The 23,193-nt window shown below is 57.9% G+C and overlaps 1 protein-coding gene and 1 long non-coding RNA gene across 7 annotated transcripts in view; one reads left to right on the forward strand and one right to left on the reverse strand.

The window, feature by feature from the left end:
• Positions 1 to 2: 2 nt before the first annotated feature.
• LOC105747168 (uncharacterized) lies at positions 3 to 2,949 on the reverse strand. The gene is made up of 2 exons (XR_009183836.2): positions 2,121 to 2,949; positions 3 to 1,439 (listed from the first exon to the last, which is right to left on the reverse strand). It is a non-coding gene; the product is annotated as an uncharacterized lncRNA (long non-coding RNA).
• Positions 2,950 to 7,777: 4,828 nt separating this feature from the next.
• ST3GAL4 (ST3 beta-galactoside alpha-2,3-sialyltransferase 4) overlaps positions 7,778 to 23,193 on the forward strand; it is a 40,240-nt gene continuing 24,824 nt past the window's right edge. Inside the window, exons 1-3 of one of the 6 annotated variants that reach the window (XM_004469221.5) lie at positions 7,778 to 7,893; positions 14,524 to 14,611; positions 15,761 to 15,830. In XM_004469221.5, the coding sequence (XP_004469278.2) occupies positions 14,559 to 14,611; positions 15,761 to 15,830 (123 nt within the window). In that variant the 5' untranslated portion in view covers positions 7,778 to 7,893; positions 14,524 to 14,558. Of the gene's footprint in view, positions 7,894 to 9,873; positions 14,437 to 14,523; positions 14,612 to 15,760; positions 15,831 to 16,822; positions 16,889 to 21,968; positions 21,990 to 23,193 lie in introns of those variants that run through there. The other 5 variants (XM_071212415.1, XM_071212414.1, XM_058289462.2 and 2 more) reach the window with 5 other exon arrangements.

The following is a 23,193-nucleotide window of genomic DNA, read 5'->3' on the forward strand; positions in this document are numbered from 1 at the left end:
GGTTGGCTTAAACAACAGGAATTTATTGGCTCACAATTTTGGAGGCTAGAAGTCCAACATCAGGGTGTCAGCAGGCCATGTTTTCTCCAAAGTCTGTAGCATGTTAGTGGTGGCTCATTTTCTACCTCTGCCACGTATCGAGCTGTCTCTTTCTCCTCTGGTTTCCACTTCTGCGTCCAATTTCCTTTGCTTATAAGCACTTCCGCCATATTGGATTTAGGCCCACCCTCATTGAGTCAGGCTACACCTTAGCTAATCACATCTCCAAAGGACCTATGTGCAAGTGGGGTTCACACCACAGGACCTGGCACTAGGACTTTGAACATGTCTTTTGTGGAGGGCCTGATTCAATCCCCAGCAAAATCTGAAGAGTAGACCTCTTCTGAACTGCCAAGAAGGTCCACGAAGCCAGGGAGAGGAGCAGAAAGGACACTATCCCAGTGAGAGCCCTTCTCACAGAGTGGAAGGACCAACCCTGGGAACAGCTTCTCCTTGTCAGACTTTCTAGTTTGCTGAAGCTGCTCAGGCAGATACCATAAAATGGGTTGGCTTTTAACAATGGGAATTTATTAACTTACATGCTTACAGTTTCAAGGCTGAGAAAAATGTCAAAATTAAGGCAACATCAGGTGATGCTTTCTTACTGAAAACCAGCTGCCGGTGATCCTGGACTCCTTTGTCACATGGCCAGGCACGTGACAACATCCGCCGAGTTCTCCCTTCTCAGGGTTTTGTTGCTTTCAGCTTCTACAACTTTCTCTCTGTCTGAATTTCATTCTCTTATAAAGGACTCCAGTAAGAGGATTAAGACCCACCCTGGGCCACACCTTAACTGAAGTCATCCTAATCAAAAGGCCCTACTTACACGGCTTTACACCCACAGTAATGGATTAACTTTAAGAACATTCTTTCCATCATACAGACCAAGTTCTATCAGCGGGACTCTCATCTGCCTTCACACAGAGTGTGTATGTTTGAAAAAGACGAAGCAGGTAGCCAACGGTGAATTAAAAGGAAGACAGAATTGGCTGCCCCCAGGGGAGGCAGCAAGCCTTCCAAGGTGCCAAGTCTCTCCCCGGAACCACACCCTAAAGGAAGCCCTGCCCTTCCAGTCCTGACTCCCTGTTCTTGGCTGTGACTCCCTAGTCTGACTTGTCCCCATGGGGCAATCACTGTCCTTTGTCTTCTCCCTCCTCACAGTTTATTCACCATCCATCCATCTCCCGACCATCTTCCATGGGCCAAGATGAGGAAACACAAAGTCGGTAAGACCTTGTCAACCTGTACCCTCAAGAAGCGCAGTTCAGTGGCAGGCAGGAGAGCACTGGATGAAATACTCAGTAGGGGCTGTTGTAGAGGAGAAGCTTAACTTTGCTCTCTGGTGGGTCAGGACCAGCAGGGTTTTCAGAGGAAAACGGGTCTGTTCTCTGCCTCAGCAGCTGGAATGGGAGAAATGAAGACTCAGTGATGCTGGACAAAATGCCAGGGAGCAACCCTGCCAGCTGGAAGCTGCTCTGGGAAAAGGCCTCGGGGGTTCTGCCTCCTGCCCCCGGCAGTGGCTGTTGTCACTGCCCGCAATATTTGCTTTGGGAAGCAGATGCAGAGAAGCAGTTGGGCTCCTGTTTACCATGTGGGAGGTTCCAGGTTTGTCCCTGGGCCTCCTGGTGAAGGCGAGCTGGCCTGCACGGTGACGCTCACTGGTGCCGAGAGCTGGCCTGCACAGAGAGCTGACGCGACAAGATGACACAACAAAAAAGAGACACAGAGGAAAAGACAGACACACAACAAAACGGAGCGGAGGTGGCTCAAGTGATTGAGCGCCTCTCTCCCACATCGGGAGGTCCCAGGGTGGGACCCCGGTGGCTCCTAAAGAGAAGACGAGCAGACACAGAAGAATGTGCAGCAAATGGGCACAGAAAGCAGACAGCAAGTGAAAGCGGTGGGCGGGCAGGCAAGGCTGGGGGATAAATAAATAAAATGAATAAATCCCTAAACAAAAAAAAGAACATTTGCTTTGAGTCCAGGAAACAGCTGGTCAGAGGTGGGATGTGCCATGAAAATCCCACTGAGGTCTACCTGCCTTGGTGGCTACCAAAAACGGTTCCCTCACCGCCTCTTACCTGCAACCTGGGACTCTTGAAGAGCTGCAGGGAACCAGGCTGAGTTGAGGGCCAGCGACTTGCTGGAGCAGGTTGTGAAGGCCCAAGCTTTCCAGCCAGACATTCCGCTCCCAGCCGTTTCCAGGAGTTTTCTGTTGTCGGAGGTCAGAGGCTCCAAATGGGCTCCCGCCACCACCCGAAGGCTCTCACCTGCAAATTGAAGGCCCCTGGATCTAAGTCCAGGGGGTGCAGAATCATAGTCACCCCTCCCTCCTTATCCTTTTCCTCCTCCTAGCACCCAACATCCTAGCTCCCCAGAGAAAACTTGCCAAGCAAGACACAAGTTCTCATAGCCCTACTTGATACCTAACGCCAGCCCCCTCCCTGGCAGTGTGATACATTTGTCCTTTGTGCCAGACAAAGCTACTCATGTGTTCGATGGGGTGCCATCGGTGTTATGTCCCCATCCCTGCTCTGTTCATGCTGTGGCCGATGCCCCCCTTCCCAGGCAAGCCCCAGGTGCTTCGTCACTGACCTACAACCCTAACACTTGGTCTACACCTCCTGGCTTGAATGGAGAAGGAAAGAAGCAGCTGGAGGCATAATCGCTCTTGTTCCTTGGCTCCTCTCAGCCCAAAAGGTTCCTAATCGAGCAAAATTGCTGAGTGTCCTGCATCATCAACCTTCCTTCATGAAACAGAAAAATAGCATATGAGAATGAGTTGGCCAGACAAGCCCCTCTTTGGGTGTCCCTGCTGAATACAGATCCTCAAATGGAGAAACAAATCAAGAAACAATTACATAACAAATAAATATTTGAAATGTTTCTGCTATAATATTTCCAAATCCAAAATAATTTATCTTTATTTCTGAAAAGGTTGAGGTAGATTCGCTAGCTCTTCATTCTCAGAAAGCACTCTATATTCTGAACGTGTATGTATACCATTAAGATGTCCTTTCTGGTATAAGAAGATGGCATAATTTATGATAGTTTTTTTTTAAAGATTTATTTATTTCCCCCCCTTCCCCTCCTCCTGCCCTGCTGTTTTTGCTGTCTGTGTTGTCTTCTCATTTTCTCTCCTCTAGGATTCACTGGGATTCGATCCTGGAGACCTCTGATGGGGAGAGAGGTTCCCTGTCAAGTGCGCCACCTCAGTTCCTGGTCTCTGCTGCGCTTCACCTTGACTCTCCCCTTTGTCTCTTTTCTTGTGTCCTCACCTTGCTGCGCAACTCACCTGCACAGGCACTGGCTCACCACGCGGGCGCTTGGGTGGGCACCGGCTTGCCACGTGGGCACCGGCTTGCCACGTGGGCATGCCGTGTCTTCTTCTTCACCAGGAGGCCCCAGGGATCGAACCCAGGTCCGCCCATATGGTAGGCGGAAGCTCTACCGCTTAAGCCACATCCTCTTCCACCTGATAGTTGTTTTTAAAAGTATCCTCGCTCAGCAAAATAAATGTTGGCAGCTCTAAGTTTGTTCTTCCATTATTACTATTTTTACTGAAATAATATAAACTTGAAATTACAAGTTTTAACCACTGTTAGAGAATAAGCAGGGACCAAATCTGTTTACAGTGTTTCAATTTTGATTCAATCTAATAAGCACATTTTGAGTATTTGCCCTGCCTTTTTTTTTTCTTATTTTCTTTTAATGTTACATTAAAAAAATACGAGGTCCCCATTTACTCCCCACCCCACCCACATCAACAACCTCTTCCATCATGCCCTGCCTTTTTTTTTTAAGCAAGATGCTGGAGGAAGAGCTCACAAGGAGCTTATAGTTTAGTGAGAAATAAATGTAGACATTAATTACAAAACAATTTGAAAAGTAATGAGAAGTGGGGGCTTGCTTTCTGAACCTCTCCTAGAGGGAGGTTAAGCCTTCATCTGAACCTCTCCTAGAGGGAGGTTAAGCCTTCAAAGTGGGAAGTGGACTTGGCCCAGTGGTTAGGGCGTCCGTCTACCACTTGGGAGGTCCGCGGTTCAAACCCCGGGCCTCCTTGACCCGTGTGGAGCTGGCCCATGCGCAGTGCTGATGTGCGCAAGGAGTGCCCTGCCACGCAGCGGTGTCCCCCGCATAGGGGAGCCCCACGCACAAGGAGTGTGCCCTGTAAGGAGAGCCACCCAGTGCGAAAGAAAGTGCAGCCTGCCCAGGAATGGCGCCGCACATATGGAGAACTGACGCACCAACTAAAAGAGATACAGATTCCCATGCCGCTGACAACAACAGAAGCAGACAAAAAAGAAGATGCAGCAAATGGACACAGAGAACAGACAACAGGGGGGTGGGGGGGAAGGGGAGAGGGAAAAAAAAAAGCCTTCCAAGTTAGCCAACTGGCAGAGCCCAACAAAGGCCCCAAAGTCAGGGAAACGAGTAGGGCTGAAAATTAGCTGAAGCCAGGGAGTGGCAGCAGGAGAGGCTTGCACAGCTTCTAGCACGGGGCACACACATCCAATCAGACCACGAGCCAGTTTTCCCTTCAGAATCATGATGAAGAAATGAAAGCCAAGGCGAGGGGAAATTCTGTAAGCTTCCTTCCCCGCCGCTTGGGAGGCAGTGTGGTCTGGTGGTCCTGGCATGGAATCTGCACCATAGGCAAGTATGATCTTGGGCAAATTAACATAACTGCACATAAAATGGGAGTGAGAGTTGTGCCTGTTCCAGAGGGTTTTTGTGAGGATTAAATAAGAGAATAGCTATAAAACACAGGGGCATAGTAATCGCTCAGTAAATGTCAGCTGACACTTCTACTGCAGAGAAGCCATAAAAGGGTATAAGTAGGGACATTTAGGCCAGATATTAAAAAGAAGGTCTTACTTAAAAGGCTGTGAAATCTTAGACTATGCAGCGGTGGCACAGCAACCCAGAAATTTCAAGGAAAAAGTCAAGCCATAAACTGTGGTTAATTGCTCGTGACCCTAAACTAACAGGCAGAGCTGCGTGCAATGACTTCCCGGGATCCCATCCAGCTTCAAGGTTCCTGGAATGCATTTAGCTTGGCCTACCTACAACAGTGATGTCCCCTGCTATTGAGAACCCTGGGAACAGCTCAGGTCCATGGTCCAGCCATAGAAATCTGATAAAAATAGGCGCTGAAATACCATCCCAGAGTTGCTATTTTTAAAAGCGTCTGAGATGCCGGATTGAGTTTATTTCTTCCTCAAACGGCATCTTGCTGTTCACTCCTCCTGGTGGGCAGGATGTAAACGTGTCCCACGACGCATGTGTCAAGCGGAGGTGACACGTGGAGCCAGGGCGCCCCAGCGCTGTGTCCACCCGCCCCTCCCCTGCCTCTCTGCCTCGGAGGCTCCTCAGGTTGCCCCAGCGGAGCAGTGTCCTGCCATTTCCCTCAAGGGAGAAACAGAGATGGAGAGGCACAGAGAGGTAGAGGACATGGGAATGGAGACAACAAGGCTTGAAAGGAGACTGGGATCCAGGTCGTTGGGTCCTCAGGTGGTCTCGGCGTGCCTTTGGCACACACAGCCTCCAAGGAGAAAGGTCCGCATATGCCAAAACCTCGCCTGCCCCATCACCCTGCCTCTTGCTGAGTAACTTCCTGTCTTGAGCCAAATGAGTGCAGGGGGGCTGGGTGGGGCTCTAGATGGCTCTAGAACCCAGTATCTGGCATCAAAAAGCCTCCCTCCTGCCCTCCCAATGATGCAATTTCTAGGCAGCTAGCTAAGCATCTGGCCTTTAAGAAACTGGAGGGGAAAGATCCTGAGTAAACACTTTGTGGCCCGAGAGGAGATCAGAATCACAGGGGGCTTCTGGGTGCCCAGTTACCAGGCCTGGGCTAGGCTGGGGAAGCAAGAGGGGAGGGGAGAGCCCCGAACACAAGTTGTGGGTTAGAAGAGAGACTCCACCTGGATAATCACAGCACATTGTGTTTTCAGAGCAAGTTCAAAACCACTGCCCAACTTAATACCAACAGTAGCGCTCTGAGTAAGCACAATTATTTCCTTTTTTTTTTTTTTCCTAGTAAGAAGACTAAAGCTTTTTAGTCACAGAAGCAGAGTGAGCTGGAACTCTTCTCCAGGAGCAAAAGTTGGCCCTTAAATTCTGTTTTTTGGCAGAGTGAAGTATATATGGTTCAGCATTCTAGCAAGAATTGCAAACCGTGTGGAGCTCTAGTTAGCAAAGGTTAGAGGCTGGGCTGGTTCCCATTCTGTTCTGCCAGCCTCGCCTGTCATGACAGTTGCTTATTATCTTTGGGTCACAGTTTTCTCCTCGGTAAAACAGGGAGGATATTCTTTCTTCCTCTTGATCCCCCCCAGGCAGGGCCTTCGTCATTGTGTTCTTGTACTTTCTAACCAGCTTAGTTCCAGGTCTGGAGCTGATATGCAATATTTGTTGAATAAATACTTGAACGACAAAGTCAAAGGCACCATTCAAACGTAATTGTTAGACATTAGTGAAATGAAAACAAACTTCCGCCCGTGCAAAGTACGATTTAGGGCTGGACGGAGTCACCTGTGGAAGAACTCGTGCAAAGTACGATTTAGGGCTGGACGGAGTCACCTGTGGAAGAACTCGGGTGGCTGGTTCTCTCCACCATCAAGTCGTCTCCACTTTGCTCTAGCAGAGCAGAGCTTTCTGAGTCACCTGTTCTCAACAGAGACGCCCTCCAGCTTCATCCGGAGCTGTCTTTGAGCTGGCACTTCTCTGAAGCCCCTTTGCACTGTCAGTTACCCACTGCACTTAGCCACAGGGGTTGTTTACCTTACACTTAGTCATATCCTGTCCTGCCTTATTCTCGAATGGGGTCCACTGTGAACCTTTCTCTGCAGCTGGATGGTGAGCTTCTTGGGGACAGGGGCTGCGTCCCACTTTCTGTGCAGCTATTTTCGGCCCCAACACCAGGCTGTCCACACGAGACGCTCAGTAAACACTGCTGATCTATGAAACCAAGCATCTTTGGGACCGTGGACACAGCCAGCCCTGGGGGAGGGGATGTGTGCCATGGTGCCCTCTGGGCCCCTGTCCTGGGAGTTCCCAGGTCTGGCTGGGGATGCACAGGGCCCGGGGTCAGGGGCCTGATGGGGTTTTTCTCCTCCAGACAGGATGCCTGGCGCCTCCAGTAGGGAACGGAAACTGAGAAGCTGTCTAAAGACCAAGATACGGTCTGCAAGAGCAGAGGGCGCAGCTTGGGAGCTGCCAATTCACTCCGGCAGCGCAAGGACCCGAATCTGGGTCCTGGGCACCAAGCCGGCAGGCCTGCGGCGGTATGCGGGGGGCGGGGGACAGCAAGGGCCCCCGGAACAAGGCGCCCCACCCCCTTCCGTGCCTCGATTTCCTTCGTCAGGGAAGGCCACGGCTCACCGCGTGGGAAAGCGGAGAACCTTTGCTTCGGGTCTCATTGTTCCCTGCAGGAGTGCGGGGGCTGCGCTGCGCACATCCCTCCCGGCGCCGCCACTCGCAGGCGCCCGCCCTGGCCTTGCCCTTGCCCCAGCCGGCCCGGGCGTTCGGGTCCCCGCGCCGGCCCCTTCCCGCCGCCTCGGAGGCCTCCCGGCCAGCGCCCGCAGGACCCGCCCCGCCCTTCTGCAGCCCCCGCCCGCCGCCCGCCGGGCCGGCCCCGGGCCGTTTGCGCACGCGCCGGCCGCCCCGGCCCCGCCCCGGCCCGCCCCGCCGGCCGCCCCGCCCCCTGCGGGCGGCCTCGCCAACTCCCCGCCGGCCCCGCGCGGGGACAGGGACGGGCGGAGCGAGCCGTCCGGCCAGCGCCGCGCTGCCAGCCCGCGCCTAGCGGATCCGAGGCGCGCGCGGAGCCGGCCGCCCCGCCCCGCTCCACCCGCCAGGGTGAGTACGCGGCGGCGGGTCCCCGGGGGGCCGCGGGCGGGGAGCGCCGCGGGGCCCCGGGCCACTGGCCCCAGCTTGGCGCCCCGGCCCTGCCGCGGCCGGGGAGGGGGCCCGGGCCCGGCACGTGGGCGCGGCGCGGGGTCCGGGGCGCGCTGGGGCGGCCGCCGCGGGGCGCAGCCGGGTGCCGGGGTCCCTTTCTCTGGACCGGCTTTGAGCGGGAAGCCCGACTCCCGTCGCTCCTTTGGAGGGAGCCAGCAGGACAGTCCTCTTCTCCGGAAAGTTTCTAGCCCCCATCCCTGCGCCCGGGCATCCTCTGAGCGCCGGTTTCTCCCAGGGCTCCCCAGGTCAAGCCCAGGAGAGGTGGGCTGGCTCTGCAGGAGGTGACAGGCTCTGCCGGGGCCATCTGTGTCCAGGAGTCACCAGTCGCTGCACAGAGCCGAAGCTGGGGGCCACGTGGTGGGGGGCTTTGGGCCTAGGCCCCCTGCCTTGGAGCTCTCTGGATAGTGGGTCTTGGGGAGGGCAGGGGCTGCGGCGAGCCTAGCTCTGTACTCTGGGTGCCTCCCCAGGAGGCCCTGCTGTCAGGGACCTCCCAGCCTGCAGCTTTCAGCCCTCTGCCAGCACTGCCCCCTCCATCCCCTGTCCTTGGGGGAAGCACGTCCTGGCAGCCAGCGGCCTCATCCAGGGCTGCTGCTTCCCCTGAGGGCCTGGCTTGGGGGCTGCCGCCAGAAGGCGGGGGGATGTAGGCAGCGTGGGGGTGCCCAGCGGTGCCCCGTCTGACCTCATGACCACCCACAGGGTCCTACCCCCTCAGGCTACTCCCTGCCTTGGAGGGAGGCACAGTGTAGCAGCCAAGTTCAGGCAGAGCCTCGTTCTTTATGGAGCCTTGGGAACAGGCCTGGCACCCGCTGAATTGTCACAGGAGGCACAGACCAGTGCTACTCTCCCTGGAGCTGCCCGGGACCCGTCCCTACGAGCCCTACCCCCCCACCCGCCCACCCGCCGGCCGGCCTCCAGACTCTGGCACTGGCATCTGCCAGGGAGATTTTAAACGAGCTGGTCTGTGTTAAGTGCTTTCGAAGGGTGCCCGCACAGAGTAAGAGCTCTGTCAGTGTTATTAATATTTCTCCCACGCGCTTACTCTCCGAGGGTGCCAGGGAGGTGCCAGCTGTTCGGGGCTAGAAGTTAACTTCTGGGGCTCCGGGGCTTTGTAGGGAGCGGGTCTGGGAGCACCCCGTGCCCAAGCCCAGGGGGCCCAGGTCTCTCTAGCCAGTTCCTGTCCTGCTCCTGCCACCCTCCCAGGGGCCTCTGTGTGCCCCTCTCTCTGCACCACTGTGCTGGGTGGGAGATCTTGCCTTCCACTTCGACTGGGTGCTGGGCTCCACAAAGACATGAGGCCATGGAGGGGGGTGACAGGGGACTCCACCGTTGACAGGGGATGGGGACGTACAGATGGAAAGAGATGAGGCTAGAAAAGTAAGTGAAGAGCCACCTGCCTGGACCTTGGGCCGTGTAGTATCTTCTGGCTTGGGGGTGGGCTGCTCCACAGAGCCAGCAGGGCCCGCCTCCCCTGTGGGTGGGCCACCCAGCCTGAGGAGGTCTGAGGCGCCTTCTGGCTGCCTCGCTCCCCACCCCAACTCCCTTCCCTGTCCACTCCCCAGAAATAGAGTGCCTGGGACCCCCGCCCTCCCAGCCTTTGCAGACCCCCTGAGCCAGGTTTCTGGGGAGAACGACGGGAATTGCCACACAGGCTCTTGGGAAGCCCCCCGCCCCTCCTCAGAGCGGCTCAAAGGTTTGCACTGTCCGTGGCAGGAAAGGGGTGAATCTGCCTCAGCGTAGTAGAAGGAGGTTCAGGGCTCTGGGCCGACCGTGGGAACAGCACAGCCGGCTGAGCAACCACACGATGGGATGCGCCAGGCGACAGAAAGACCCCCCCAGTGGGTGTCCCAGAACGTCCCCGAGGTCCCGGCCTGCGGGTGGAGACAGAACCGGGGCGCCGGGAAGCAGAGCAGGCGGTCATGAGGGCTGGGGGCCCTCAGAAAGTGTGCAGGGCCTGCACCCCGCCAGCGGCTCCCTGCTCCTCACGCCTCGCTCTGCCTTGGGCCCACGGTTAGGCGCCCTCTGGGCGAGCTGCTGCGGGGGCTGCAGCCGCTTCTCCTCCCCTAGTCCTGCGAGTCCCGAGCTCTCGGTTTCCAAGAGGAAACGGAGGGGGGGGGGTGTGGGGGTGGGGGGGAGCGTTGGTGACTGCCGTCCTTAGCTCCCCCTCTCCTTCATCGCCCCCTCCCCAGAGATGCTCCTGGGCCTCCGGATCTGACCCCTGCTGCCTTCCCGGGGGGCGGGGTGTGTGTGAGGCATGTGTAAGTCTTTTTGAAGCCCTAGAGGAAGTGGCTGAATGTAGTAACATACGATGTTGGGGATCCCGGCCAGGTGTCCCCAGCCCAGTGGGGGTCTGCCAGGCGGCTGTGTTGGCTTGGGTGCCTTACAGGCTGAGCAGTGGCAGGAGCAGGGGCATGTCCCAGCAGCAGGTTGCCTTGGCCCTTGCCTGGGGCCAGGAGACCTGTTACCCTTCCAAGGCCCCATCTCTGCTCCTTCCTTGACCTTCCTCCCCGCTCCTCACTGAGTGACATCTGGGATGCTCTGGAATCTGGAGCCCTGGGTTCTGCTCCCGGGGCTGCGGGGAGGCGCGCAGCCGCCAGGCCCTCAGTTTCCCGCCCGGGAAGGCTGGGCCGCAGAAGCCCTGGGGAAGCTATGGTTTTAGTAGCGTCGTCTGCCTGCAGCGTCACCGCAAAGCCCCCTGGGGTGGGGGCCTCCAGGTCTTGCTTTCCCATTTGGGGAAGGGGTGTGTGCATGTGGGGGGTGGGGGCGCAGCTAGGAAGAGGACAGGGACCTGCTTGGGAGACTGCTGCGTGCACCTGCAGTGTTCTGACTCCCCCGGGACAGAGGCGCCTGGGAGGCTCTCGGGACCCATTGCAGGGGCGAGATCACCTGCCCTCAAAACACAAAAGCACTTGACAAGTAACATTTATCAAGCCTGCCTTAAAGCCAGGCCCAGTAAACTTGAGAGAAGCCTCTCCTTATTTACATTGCCCCCTGGGAGCCTCACAGGAGCCCACGGGTAACCACACGTGGAAGGAGAGAGAGCGCCGTGTCCAGTGTCACACCGGTAGGAAGGTTTCCAAAACCTGTGCTTTCCAGCCCCCTTCCCTGCGGCTCCCAAGGCTCCTGTGACTCCTATCCCGTGGGGCATGCTTTTGAAGAAGGAACCCAGGCTAAGAGGTGGGAAGGGAGTTGTTCAAGGTCACAGGGTGTTGGTGACAGGGCGGGACCCAATCCCAAACCCAGGCCTCCTGATGCCCGAGCTCTTTGCCTGCCCTGATCCCCCTGCCCTCACTCTGCCTGTCTGGTGAGGGTGTCCCCTGAGTGCAGGCAGCTGGCTGTCAGCCCTCTCCCTCCTTCCCCCCTTCCCTTCTTCCTCCCTTCCTTCTTTTCCCATTCCCATCTCTCCTTCCCCTTTCTCCCTCTTCCTCTTCTTTTCCCCCTCCCTCCCCTTCCCTCTTTCTCCCTTCCCTCTTTTCCTGCCTTCCCCTTCCCTCCGTCCCTCCCCCTCGTCCTCCCTGTCCCCTCCCAGCCCCCCTCCCGCTCGCTTGCCCACCCGCCCGCCTAATTGCTTCCATCTGGCCAGCTCGTATTCTTTTGGAAACGCGGCTCCTAGGCTGCCGCCCACAAGGCTGCAAGGCCTCCTCGGGCAACCGCCGGGACACGTGGGCCCTGGGAGGGGCCGCCCAGGTCTGAGCTCAGGACGGGGCCAGGTGGCACCTCCAGCATCCGCTTCCTCCGTCTCCCTGGCCAGACCACCTTCTGCTCCTTGGGCTTTCTTCACGCCCTCCCCCCCACACCCCCCGGGCTGTCTGCTTCAAGACCCCACTCTCAGCCCAGCACTGTCGGGCAGGGGTGGGTGTCCCACCTGCCCAGCACAGAGGCTCGGCAGCCACAGCTGTCCTCTTTGGAACCCCCCTTTTGGCTCCCTTAGAAGTTGCTCAGCGGGAGGGAAGCCCCGGCCTCAGGGTAGCCGACTGCACTGAGGGGCCCCGCGGCGGGAAAGGGGGGCCTCCGAGGGCATGCCCTGGGGACCCACTGCCCCGGCTGTGGAGGCCGAGGGGCCTGGGAGCTGCGGGGCACGTGAAGGCGGGTCTGCCTTGTTCTGTTTGTCCCAAAGAATTGACTGGCAACCACAGAGATGAAGCTTCAGGGTGACGCGTGTTGGCCAGATAGAAAATCAAATGCACATTCTCACAGTCCCCTGAATGTACTAGAAACTTCCTCTCTGAGACGCTGCATAGGCTGGGGGAGTCCGCACTGGGGTCAGCTGGAGGTTTCAGGAACCTGTGGCACCCCACTGACCAGTGACCCTGATGGCCTTGGCTGGGAGCAGGGGTTCACGGTGGGTTCCGGAACTAGTTTTGAAAGCCTTTGGGGTGTTTTCCTCCCTGAGAATTTCGGATTCTCTGGTCATGTAAACTCCAGGAACCTGTCAGTCTTGTTCGCTGCTCTTTTCTTAAGAAACAAATAATCAGTACTCAAATAAACCCTTGTCTGATGAATGAACAGTAAATGGATCTCCAGCTTTTCTAGCTTTGTCTTTACTATGTCCCTACTTTTTGTAGGGCGGGGGGGGAGACATGTCCCCCTTTTGACAGGCGAGCTGCTTGGCAGAGAAGGCCCTGGCTCCGGGGTCTCTGTTCAGACCCCTCCAGGCACCAGGGAGGCAGGCAGGAGGCCGCCCCTGACGCAGGCATGCCCCCCATCCCACCCACCCCAGGAACAGCCGCTTACGTTTCTGCACCTGCCAGCCCCTCCCAGCCTGACCTTCCTGTCGCTGCGAACTGTGGTCCTGCCCGAACCCCCCAGCTGACATCGGTCCCCTCCTTCCTCCTTTCTCGGGGCCCAGGCAGGGCGCCCCTGAGGGGTGGCACCCTCACACTCCCCCCTCCCCCATTCTTGCTTCTACCCGAACAACTGCACTTCCATTCCTTTCAGATACTGGGTTTCTATTTAAAACTTCACTTGAAACTGGAACAGAGGATTTCCTGGCTTAAAAAAAAAAAATTTTTTTTTTTTGGAAACCCCCATTTTGGCTCCTTTCCTCGGTGACCCGCCACATGGATTCTTGCCTCCTGGCTCCTCAGGTGGTACCCCCGTCCTGTGGCTTGGCTGCCACTTGTGACCCCCTTCCTAAGTCGCAGGTGTCCTTCAGCCTCCACCTGCCCCCGGGGCCCTGTCTCCTCCGGAGCCCCCCAGGCCTGTGACCTGGAGGGGGACGCGGGGCAGGGGCAGGCAGTGCCCCTCTCAGCCCTTTCTCCCCCACGTAGCCTGGGGTGGACGTAGCCTTTGTCGGCCAGGCCTCCTCTCAGGAATTAACACCTCTTAAGTGACAGGACTGCAGGTGACATCCTGGTACTGGGCGGGTGCTTGTGCTTTCTATGATCCCAGGGTGGGGTCCAGAAGCTTAAGTACAGCTCCTTCCCAGGCCTGGGCTGGGCCTCTGCTCCCCGCCCTGAGCTGGGCCACGTCTCAGCCTTTACTGGGTCCTGGCCAGAGCACCTGCCGATTGGGGGTCCCTGCCCCACCCGCCTCGGATGCTGGGAGATGCCTCGGAGGTTTGGGGAGGACCCATCCCGTGCTGGGGTTCCCATCACCCGGGGGCCTGACCCGCACTCAGGAGTGGCCCATCGAATGTTTCTTTTTGCAAATGAGGAAACTGAGACTCAGGAAAGGCCACGGACTTGTTCAAGGTCACAGAGCAGCCCTTCCCCGAGGCCGGGGGAGGCCGCAGGAGTGACCTTGCTCCGCTCTGGCCTTCTGTCCCACCCCAGCCCCCACATCACGCTGAGAGCCTGGTGGCCTTCAGCCTGTGTCTTCCCAGGGACCCAAAGCTCTGGGATGTGAAGCCCCCCGGAAGGGCATGGACCCCGCGTACAGGGTGGGCTCTGATGAGTCTGGAAGGCACCCTCTGTGTGCACCCCGGGACTGGGGAGAGGCAGGAGGGCAGGGACGGTCCCCCCAGGGGTGCTCAGCGGGACGGACACTTGCGGGCCGGCTGGGTGGGTCCTCGTCTCCAGACTTCCTGCCCTCTTCTGCTGGTCCCTTCTTCAGCCCATCCTTCTCTGCCTTCCAGCCCTTTCCCTCCTCTCGAGCCTCGCCTCCTTCTCTGGTCGTGCCTCCTCCCTTGTTTTCTGCCTCCTCTTTTTCTTCTGTCTCCTTGCCCCTCTGGTCCTCGCCCTTATCTCCGGGCCTCAGTGTCCAAAGTGTCTCCGCCGTGGCAGCTGGACGTTGGGGTGCAGGGGGGGCACTGGGGACCTGCGGGCGAGCCTTCCGTCGTCGGGAGCCCCCAGCTTCTCCTGGTGCTGGCGGTGGCGCCGTTGTCAAGCTTGGATGACTCTTCTGGCATTTGGTGAAGGGACGTGGCCTCCCAAATCAGTAACCCCGTGTCCCCTCGGCCCCGTTCCCCGAGCTCTCACAGACCTCCTGGGGCCTCTTCCTGGGCAGGTAGGTGGGCCCTCATCCTGGAGGGGCAGTGTCTCCAGTCAAGGCCGAGCCCCTTTGCCCCTGACTTCTGCCTTCCCCTCTCTGCAGAGCCCGAGTTCCTTCCTCTAGAGGTGCCTGCTAGGATGGAGGGAGCTGGCCCCCGCCGAGAGGAGGTTTCTGCTCAGATCCCTTCCAGGTGAGCACACAGCTGCCCAGGTGCTGGGCTCCAAGCGTGTGTGTGCGTGTGCATGCACCACCTGCAGCTATGGAAGCGTCGGGATGAGTGTGTGCAGCAGTTGGGGGGCAGACAGTGAGGTCCCAGGGTGCACTTGTGCGGGCGCAGCCCTCCCCGTCGCCGGCAGCCTGCTCCCCGTGTCCTGGAGACCCTGGCTGGGCACTGAGGCTGTGTTCTGGCCTCAGGGCTCCCCGGCCCCTGTGGTGGCCCCAGGCCGTGTTGCCTGATCCCTGGCCACCCATTCGGCTTCCCGGGGGGGCCAGGGTTTGACCCCGTCTCCCCAGGCGGAGGCGTAGGAGGGGCGCCCTGCCCAGCCCCTCCCCGCCGCCCGGGCGGAGGGAATGGGGAACAGCTGCACGGGCCGATGCCGGGCCCCGTATGGATTTGGTTTGACAACAAAGCGCTCTCTGTGTGTTCCCAGGCCCCTTACATAACCGGGGGATGCGGGTGGGGGGAGGCAGGGCCGAAGGAGGTGGAGATGGGGACGGGGAGACACCAGGGTGGGAGGCCTAGAGGCGGTTCAGGGACCGGACGCGAGGCGACAGGAGCGGGAGAGGAAGCACCGAGGAGAACGAGCGTGGCAGTGTCTGTCCTGACCCCACAGTTCTACTTCCTGCTCACCTGGGGTAGGGAAGGGGCTCGATTCCCAGGTCTCCTCGGCCCTGGTGGTGCTTTGTCTTCCTCTCCTTGGACCCTACTTACCGTTCCCGGACTGGCTGAGGAGGGGCTTTGGGTCCCGGCTGGAAATGAGGCCGGGTCAAGTTCATGGCTGGGGCCAGGAAGCCCCACCCTGTAGCTGGGCAGATTCCACACGTAGAGGAACCGTTCTCTCCCCTTTGGCTTCTCTTCCCTCCGCTCCCCCAGTCCTGGTCCAGAACCTTTCCTGGCCACCAGTCCTGGCCGAGTTCAGGAGGGACAGACTACCTGCAGCCTTTCCCTGGAGCCCCTCCCCACCCCGGCTGGCCCCAGGACCCCTCGCAGCTCACCCTTCCCCCCCAGGTGCAGGCTCCGCGACCCTGAGCCCACGGCCCTCCGAGGCTCTGGGGCCCTGCCCTCTCCCACCCTCAGTGATTAGACATTCTTCTCTTCTCACCGTCACCATCCCCGCAGCTGTCCAAATAGAGTGAGAAGAAAATGTTCTCTTTCCGGAACAGCTGGACTGACAGGCCAGCAAGGCCAGGTGAGCCAGCCAGGCTGGGGTGTGTTCTTGGGGAGTGGGAGTGGGTACCGTGACCCCGGAGCTCTGAGCCCTTCAGTTCCCAGGCAGGAGAGAAGAGGTGGTCCCAGGTGCCCAGGAGGGTGCTGGTGCTCTCCCACTTCAGGTGGGCTAGCGGCTCCCCGGCGTCCTGCGTCTCGAGGTGCTCTCAGCTCTGCTGCTTCTGTGTGCCTCGGTTTCTCCGACTCTCTGGCACCAGGCTTCCTTGGACGGGGCCTCTGGATTTGCACTGGCCCTGCGGCCGGTACCTGTCCCCACGTTGTCATGGCAGAGGTCAGAGGATGGCTCCAAAAGGGGCAGGGAGGAGCAGCCACCAGGGAGGGCCCCGGGCATGGCTCTTGGGCCGAGTGGGTGACAGAGGACCCAGGGGCTGGAGTTTGGCCTGGCCGCGTCCCTACCTCCAGCTGGACTTAGGGTCTCTTCCCAGTGGATATTTTTGCAGAACCCTGGCCAGCTGCTTTAGGGAGGGCTGGGGACTGGGGCAGGGCCCAGACCTGCCTGGGCAAGCCCTTCACTCTGGAATCTTCCGTCCCCAGGCCCTAGCTGGCCTGAGCCTGACCCTCCCATCACGGGCGGGGCCGTGTCTGTCCTGGACACTCCTGGGACCACCGCCCGCCCCCTGAGGCCCGTGAGCCCTGGCTCCTGTGCAGGGGCCGCCTTCCCCCCAGCCCCCGCCTTCTGTCCGCGCCCCTGCAGCCCCCTCGCCCCCAGGCTCCCTCCCTGGGACCTGGGACCTGGGCCGGGCCGCGGATGGGCACCCAGGGCTTCCCTTCACCCAACTTCAGGCGGCGGAGGAGGCTCCCAGAGGGCCGGCGTAGCCACGCCCCGCAACTCCTGGAGCTCCCGGCTCCCTGGCTCATAGCTCCAGGGACCTGCCGCCTGACAAACAAACCCGGCCCTGGCTGGGGCCGAAGTGGAAGGACGCCGGTGGGCCCGAGGGAAGGCCGGAGCAGCAGCTGCACCCCGCGGGGATGGGGGAAGAGAGCGGCCAGGCCGGGGGCGCCCAGGAGGGCTCAGAAGCCGTACGTCCATCCAGGCAGGGCGCGGGGCGGGCGGAGGAGGAGACGAGCAGGGCGCCGAGTGGGAGAACGTGTGCCGGTGCGTGGTGCGTGCGCGCCCGCGGGGCCCAGCGCGCCCCGGGGTGCGTTCACGTTTCCTCTGGGTGCCTGCCCGTGTGTCTGTGCTGTGACCCGTGTGCGCCGGTCGTGGCCCCCGGAGGGTCTGAGTGTGCGCGTGCCGCTGGGCAGTGCGGGAAGGGCCTGGGAAGGGGCTCCAAGCGTCTTGCCGGTGCCCCCCGGCGCTGGGAGCTGGTGGAGCTGGGGGTGCCCAGGTGGCACCAGGGCACAGGTGGCCTGGGGGCTCTGAGAAGCCACACGTCCAGCCTCTCCCTGGCGTCCCTGCCCGCTCCAGGACCCACCGTGCCCACCGCCCCTCCTCTTCCCCCTTGTTGACCCTTCCTGGAGGAGGGTGGGGTGCAGCAGGGTCCTCGGCAAGGCTGGCCGATGGGCGGGGGCTTGGCGCCTCGAGCTCGGGGCCTGGCCAAGGCAGGAGATGGGCTCCGTGTCCCGCGCGGGGTTCACTGTGGTACCGCGCCGCCAACCCCCACTGCCACGCACTGCCTCCCCGGGTGCCAGAGCCCTCGCCGCTCGCCTCATGCTCCACTCCCTAGACCCCTCGACTCCTCACAGACCCCGTGGCCTCCTCTCCCCGCACCGCTCGGCGCAGCCGCATCGGCTCACGGCTGACCATGGGTCCTGGCAAGGGAGTAGGGCGGGTCCCCCCGAAACGAGAGGCAGCGAGAGGGGCTTCTGTACCCCCTCCCAGCCTTCCCCCCCCCACGCTTACACTTCGTGGGACTGTCCTGTGGGGGTCCCAGGCCTCAGCTCTGCCCAGATGCTGCTTGGTCACCCCTGGGTGGTTGTCACCATGGGAGTAGCTGCTGGGGGGGACAGGACAGGGACCCTGCCCCGGGGGTCGACTGCTTGGCCCGGGCGAGGGCTCCGTGTCCAAGCCTGGGCATGGCTGTGACGGGTGTCACTGGACAGGGGCTCGGGCCTGTGTCCAGGCACGGCCGGAGGGCAAGAGCGCGGGGTTCCCTGCGGCCTCCCCGCTGACCCTGCCCCACAGCGCTCGCTGGAGTCTGCCCGTGGGTGGGTTGTGGTCCATGTGTCAGCCTGGGTGGCCGCCGCGTGTGTCCCTGTGGAGCTTGTGGGTGGCCAGGGGGAAGGGCGAGTGTGGGGCGCAGGAGGGGGAGCCGTCGCCGTCCTCTTGTCTGGGGCCGCCACGTGCTGGCCCCAGGCCCCCCTTGTGCTTGGGGCCTGATGCCCGCTCTGTGACCTGCTCACACGAGGCTGCGTGCTGAATCCTGGGGCGTCGCAGAGGCTCCCTGTGCGACTGAGAGCTTGCTTGTCACCCCCTTTTTATTTTTATTTTTTGTTTATTTCTCTCCCCTTCCCCTTCCCCTCCCCCGTTGTCTGCTCTCTGTGTCCATTCACTGTGTGTTCTTCTGTGTCGGCTTACATTCTTGTCAGCGGCACCCGGAATCTGTGTCTCATTCTGTTGCATCATTTTGCTGCTTCAGCTCTCCGTGCGTGCAGCACCACTCATGGGCAGGCTGTACTTTTTTTGCGCGGGGCAGCTCCTTACGGGGCGCACTCCTTGCACACGGGGCTCCCCTAGGTAGGGGACACCCCTGCATGGCAGGGCACTCCTTGCGCGCATCAGCACTGCATGTGGGCCAGCTCCACACGGGTCAGGAGGCCCGGGGTTTGAACTGCAGACCTCCCATGTGGTAGACGGACGCCCTATCCATTGGGCCAAGTCCACTTCCCTCGTCACCCCCTTTTTACTTTATAGCTGGGGCTCCAAGAGATTGAACTTGCACCCTTTACTTTGCCTCACTGTACTTCAGTTTCCCTATCTTTACAATCAGAATAAAGGAGGACCCCTCCCGTGGGCTGTTAGAAAGAGTAAATAAGAATTTACTCAATAAGGACAGGCCAGCCCCAGGGATCTTTTACAGCCGGTTCCAGTCCTGGCTCGCCTGAGTAACGGCTCCAGTGACTACTCACTGCAGCTGGAACATAAGCTAGGCTCCTTCCCGGAGCCCACCACACCGGGTATGACTTGTCCATGGCCCTCTGCCGCACCACGTTGCCCCCTTCCTGCTGCTCGCTAAGCGCGTCGGGCTCGTTTCTCTTTTTTAAACCTGACGAGCCTTCGTACTTCCCTGGGATGGAACCCTCTGTGCCTGCGTCTTTGGCTGGACCTTTTCCGTGTCGGTCTAGAGAGCCCTGCGCACAGCCCATGCAAGGTTGCTGCTCCCACCCCTCTCTGCCCCCTGCCCTGCTTTCTTGGTTTTGTGGCACAGGCCACCAATCTGCTCTCTTGCTCCTTTCCTGACTTACCACCTCTCCCATGGGCTGGTTCTCGGCTGCTCGGCTGTGTCCCCTGTGCCCAGATTCAGTGCAGAGAGGACGTGGGGTCTCCCTCTCTGAATGATCCCAGTCGGGGCTGAGTGGGAAAGTATCTTGACTCGCCCTTCTGTGGGGAAGTAGGGAACACCCTAGGGTGTTCCTGAAAATACACAGTGACTTATTCTTGGGTGAAGCGTCCTTGGGACGGACAGTTCCTTCGGGCACTGCCCAGCTTTCAGAGAATTAATGACTTGATAAAGGTGGCGGCATCGGGTGTGGAAGCCACACCTGCCTGATAAAACACAAGTCCTGGTGATATAGGGGCTTCTGTGCACAGGCAGCGAGAAGCAGGAAAGGAGACTGGAAAGGGCTGGCTCTGCCCTCTCCCCAAGGGGAACGTGGCAAAGCCAGGCCTGAGGATGGTAAGTGGCCTGGGCTGCCTCTTGCCTGGAGAGGAGAGGCGGGAGCGGGCCGCCCCTGGCGGTGCTTCTAGCCTGTGCAGAGCTTTTGGAATCTAGGGCAAGTGACCTCTCCAGGCGGGCACAGCTCTGAGCTGGCCGTCCTGTTGGACCGCAGAGGCAGGGCCGGGCCTTGGCCCCGACTCGACTCCCTGGCCGGGCTGTGCAGGGTCCAGTGTGTGTAACGAGACACTGACCCTGCCCCTGCCATGGTGCTGAGCAGGGGGTGGACAAGGAGGGGCAGGAGGGAGGGGTTGGCAGCGTCTGGGAGGGGCTGGCCAAGAACATCCTGTGCTCTGAGGCCCAGCTGAGCCCATCTTCTCCAATAATAATGATCCTTAGCGCATTGTCAGCCGGACACACAACCACCCAGGAGGGCCGTACCGGGTTTTTATGTCCATTTCACCAAGCTGGAAACCCGAGGCTGCGCTGAGGGTGAGGTGTCCAGGCTCATACAGCTAGTCCATGGTCAATCTGGAATTCTTACCCAGGGTCGTGAGAGCCCCAAGTTTGTATTTACTGGTTTTTCCCTTCTCTTTTGTTTTTCACACGTTTTTGTTTGTTTGTTTTTTGAGGTACCAGGGCCGGGGGTTGAACCTGGGACCTTGTATGTGGGAAGCCGGCGCTCAACCACTTAAGCTACATCGGCTCCCACACGTTTTTTGTGTTTTTTTTTTAAAGATTTATTTATTTAATCCCCCCCCCCCCCCCCCGTTGTCTGTTCTCTGTGTCTATTTGCTGCGTCTTGTTTCTTTGTCCGCTTCTGTTGTTGTCAGCGGCACAGGAAGTGTGTGTGGCGCCATTCTTGGGCAGGCTGCTCTTTCTTTCGCGCTGGGCTTCTCTCCTTACGTGGTGCACTCCTTGTGCATGGGGCTCCCCTATGTGGGGACACCCCTGTGTGGCAGGGCTCTCCTTGCGCCCATCAGCACTGCGCATGGGCCAGCTCCACACGGGTCAAAGAGGCCCCGGGCTTTGAACCGTGGACCTCCCATGTGGTAGACGGACGCCCTAACCACTGGGCCAAGTCTGTTTCCCTAAATTTTTTTTTTATACCCCCTGCATCGCGACTTGCTTGCTGTCTGTTCTCTGTGTCCACTCGCCATGTGCTCTTCTGTGTTTTTACTTGCCTCCCTTTCTGTTGTGTCACCTTGCTGAATCGGCTCTGCACGGTGCTTGTGGGCCAGGCGGCACTCTGCGGGCACAGGCCAGCCTGCCTTCGCAAGGAGGCCCCGGGACGCCAACCCAGGGCCTCTCGTACGGTAGACGGGAGCCCAGCTGAGTGAGCCACAGCCGCTTCCCCCTCACACGTTTCTAACTGAAAGTATATCTTATTGCAGGTACAAGACACTGGGTAGTAGAGAGGGTGTAAAAATGTATCCCTCCCATTCCAGTTCCCAGTTTGCTTCTCAAGAGGCCACCCCAACATTTCTTCAGCATCCCTCCAATTATCTTTTCATATGTGGACACGTCTGAGTGTGCCCTGAACTCCTTTCCTTAAAAGCACATTGGGAAATACACCATTCCCTGTTGTCTGCCCTCCTCCCCTTTTTAAAGGTAGCATGTGCTTCGGAGATTGTTTGACACAGGCGTGTGTAGATTCACATTGTTGCTTTCCCCAGCCACAAAGCGTTTCATTGTCAGGGGAGGGCTATCTTCAGTCTCCTGCAGATCGACTTCCAGGGCGTTTCCGATCTTCCACGGTTATAATCGGTGCTGCAGTAAAGATCCTTTTTTTTTTTTTTTTCTGCAGTAAAGATCTTTATAGGCAGTTTCTGTGCAAACATAGGAGAATCTTTTGTAGCACAAACTCCTAGCAATGGAATTCCCAGGGTAAAGGGTATTTGATAGCTTTAAAAAACATTTTTTTAAGGAGGTCCTGGGGATTGAAGCTGGGGTCTCAACATGTAAGGCAGGCGTTCAATCACTGAACTACGCCTACTCCCCCTTTCTCGTGTTCATTTGTGTTTTTTCAGGAGGTATTTGATAGCTTTTGCCAAATCCCCCATCGATAAGATTGTCCCATTTGCAGTTCCAGCTGTGACAGGTGACAGGCCACTACCCCCCCTGCTGTCCCCTAACACTGGGTACTGTGGGGTGCTTGGTGCCTTGCTGTCCCCCTCAGCATCACTGGCCTTTTTTTTTTTTTTTTTAGGAGGTAAGGGGGATTGAACCCAGGACCTCAGACGTGTGAAGCAGATGCTCAGCCGTGGAGCTACACCTCCTCCATTTGCTGGCATTTTTAAGGGAAGGTGGGCATCCTTTCCCACGGGCCATTTATATTTCTTTTTCTGTCTTTTTACCTTCATGATCCCGGTCCACTCATTGTTCAGTTGGGGTTGTTGATCTTCTTTTAATTGACTTGTGTGATCCTGGTATAGGGTAGGAGAATTCACTGGTTGTTTTTATGTAGACGTTCCAGATAAAGTTCCCAGTTTGTCACTCATCTTTCAACTTTGGTCTCTCTCTTAAATTTTTATCTTAATGGGTTTATCCATCTTTAATTTGATAGCCTCTGATTTTTTATGTCTTCAAAACTTCTTCCCTCTTTTTCTTTCCAGTATGATAATATTTAAAACCTATGGCACATAATATAACAGAACCCCAAGTGACAAATATCTAGATTTAACCAATATTAACATTTTCTTATGGGGTGCCAATCTTTTTTTTTTTTTTTTTAAGAAATAAAATGTTACAAGTATTGAATTAAAAGTCCTACTCACTCCAACTCATCCTGTTTCCTCGATCTGTCCCCAGAACTTAGCACTCACGTAACACTGGGGGACATCTGCCTGTTTTTATTTTTACCACATGTACACATACGCATGTGCATATACATACAAATGCTTACATCCATATGGACATAGAACAATGCTATATGTTACACATAGGCACACACAGAATATGTTTTGTGTGTTTTTAAAGCATATGACCCTGTGTGCATCTTTTCACAACATTCATCATTTAGCATCATATTTACCAGGTTTATCTATTTTGATCCATACAGATTAAATGATTCCTTTTTTTTTTTGTTTTTGAGGCAGTACCAGGGATTGAACCGAGGACCTCATACATGGGAAACAGGCACTCAACCACTGAGCTGCATCCGCTCCCCATTGAGTTATTTTTCTCATTTGTTTGTTTTTGTTTTTAGGAGGTACCAGGGATCGAACCTGGGACCTTGTACATGGGAAGCAGGCGCTCAGCCACTTGAGCTACATCCCCCTACATGGTTCCTTTAAACGGCTACAGTGTTCCATAGTATGAAGATGCCACAGCTGAGTCAGCGTCCCTCACTGCTGGGCTCTCCAGTCGTGTCCAGGGTTTAGCTATTGCAGCAATGCTGTGATAAGTATCTCGGTCCGGGGTGGAAACACCCCGGGCGAGGACACTCCGGGATGGGCCCAGAGCCGGAACTGCTGGATGTAAAATGTGCGGACCTCAGCCTTACTAGAT

Source organism: Dasypus novemcinctus, chromosome 27 (assembly GCF_030445035.2).
Source record: "Dasypus novemcinctus isolate mDasNov1 chromosome 27, mDasNov1.1.hap2, whole genome shotgun sequence".
In the NCBI taxonomy this organism is placed as follows: domain Eukaryota; kingdom Metazoa; phylum Chordata; class Mammalia; order Cingulata; family Dasypodidae; genus Dasypus; species Dasypus novemcinctus.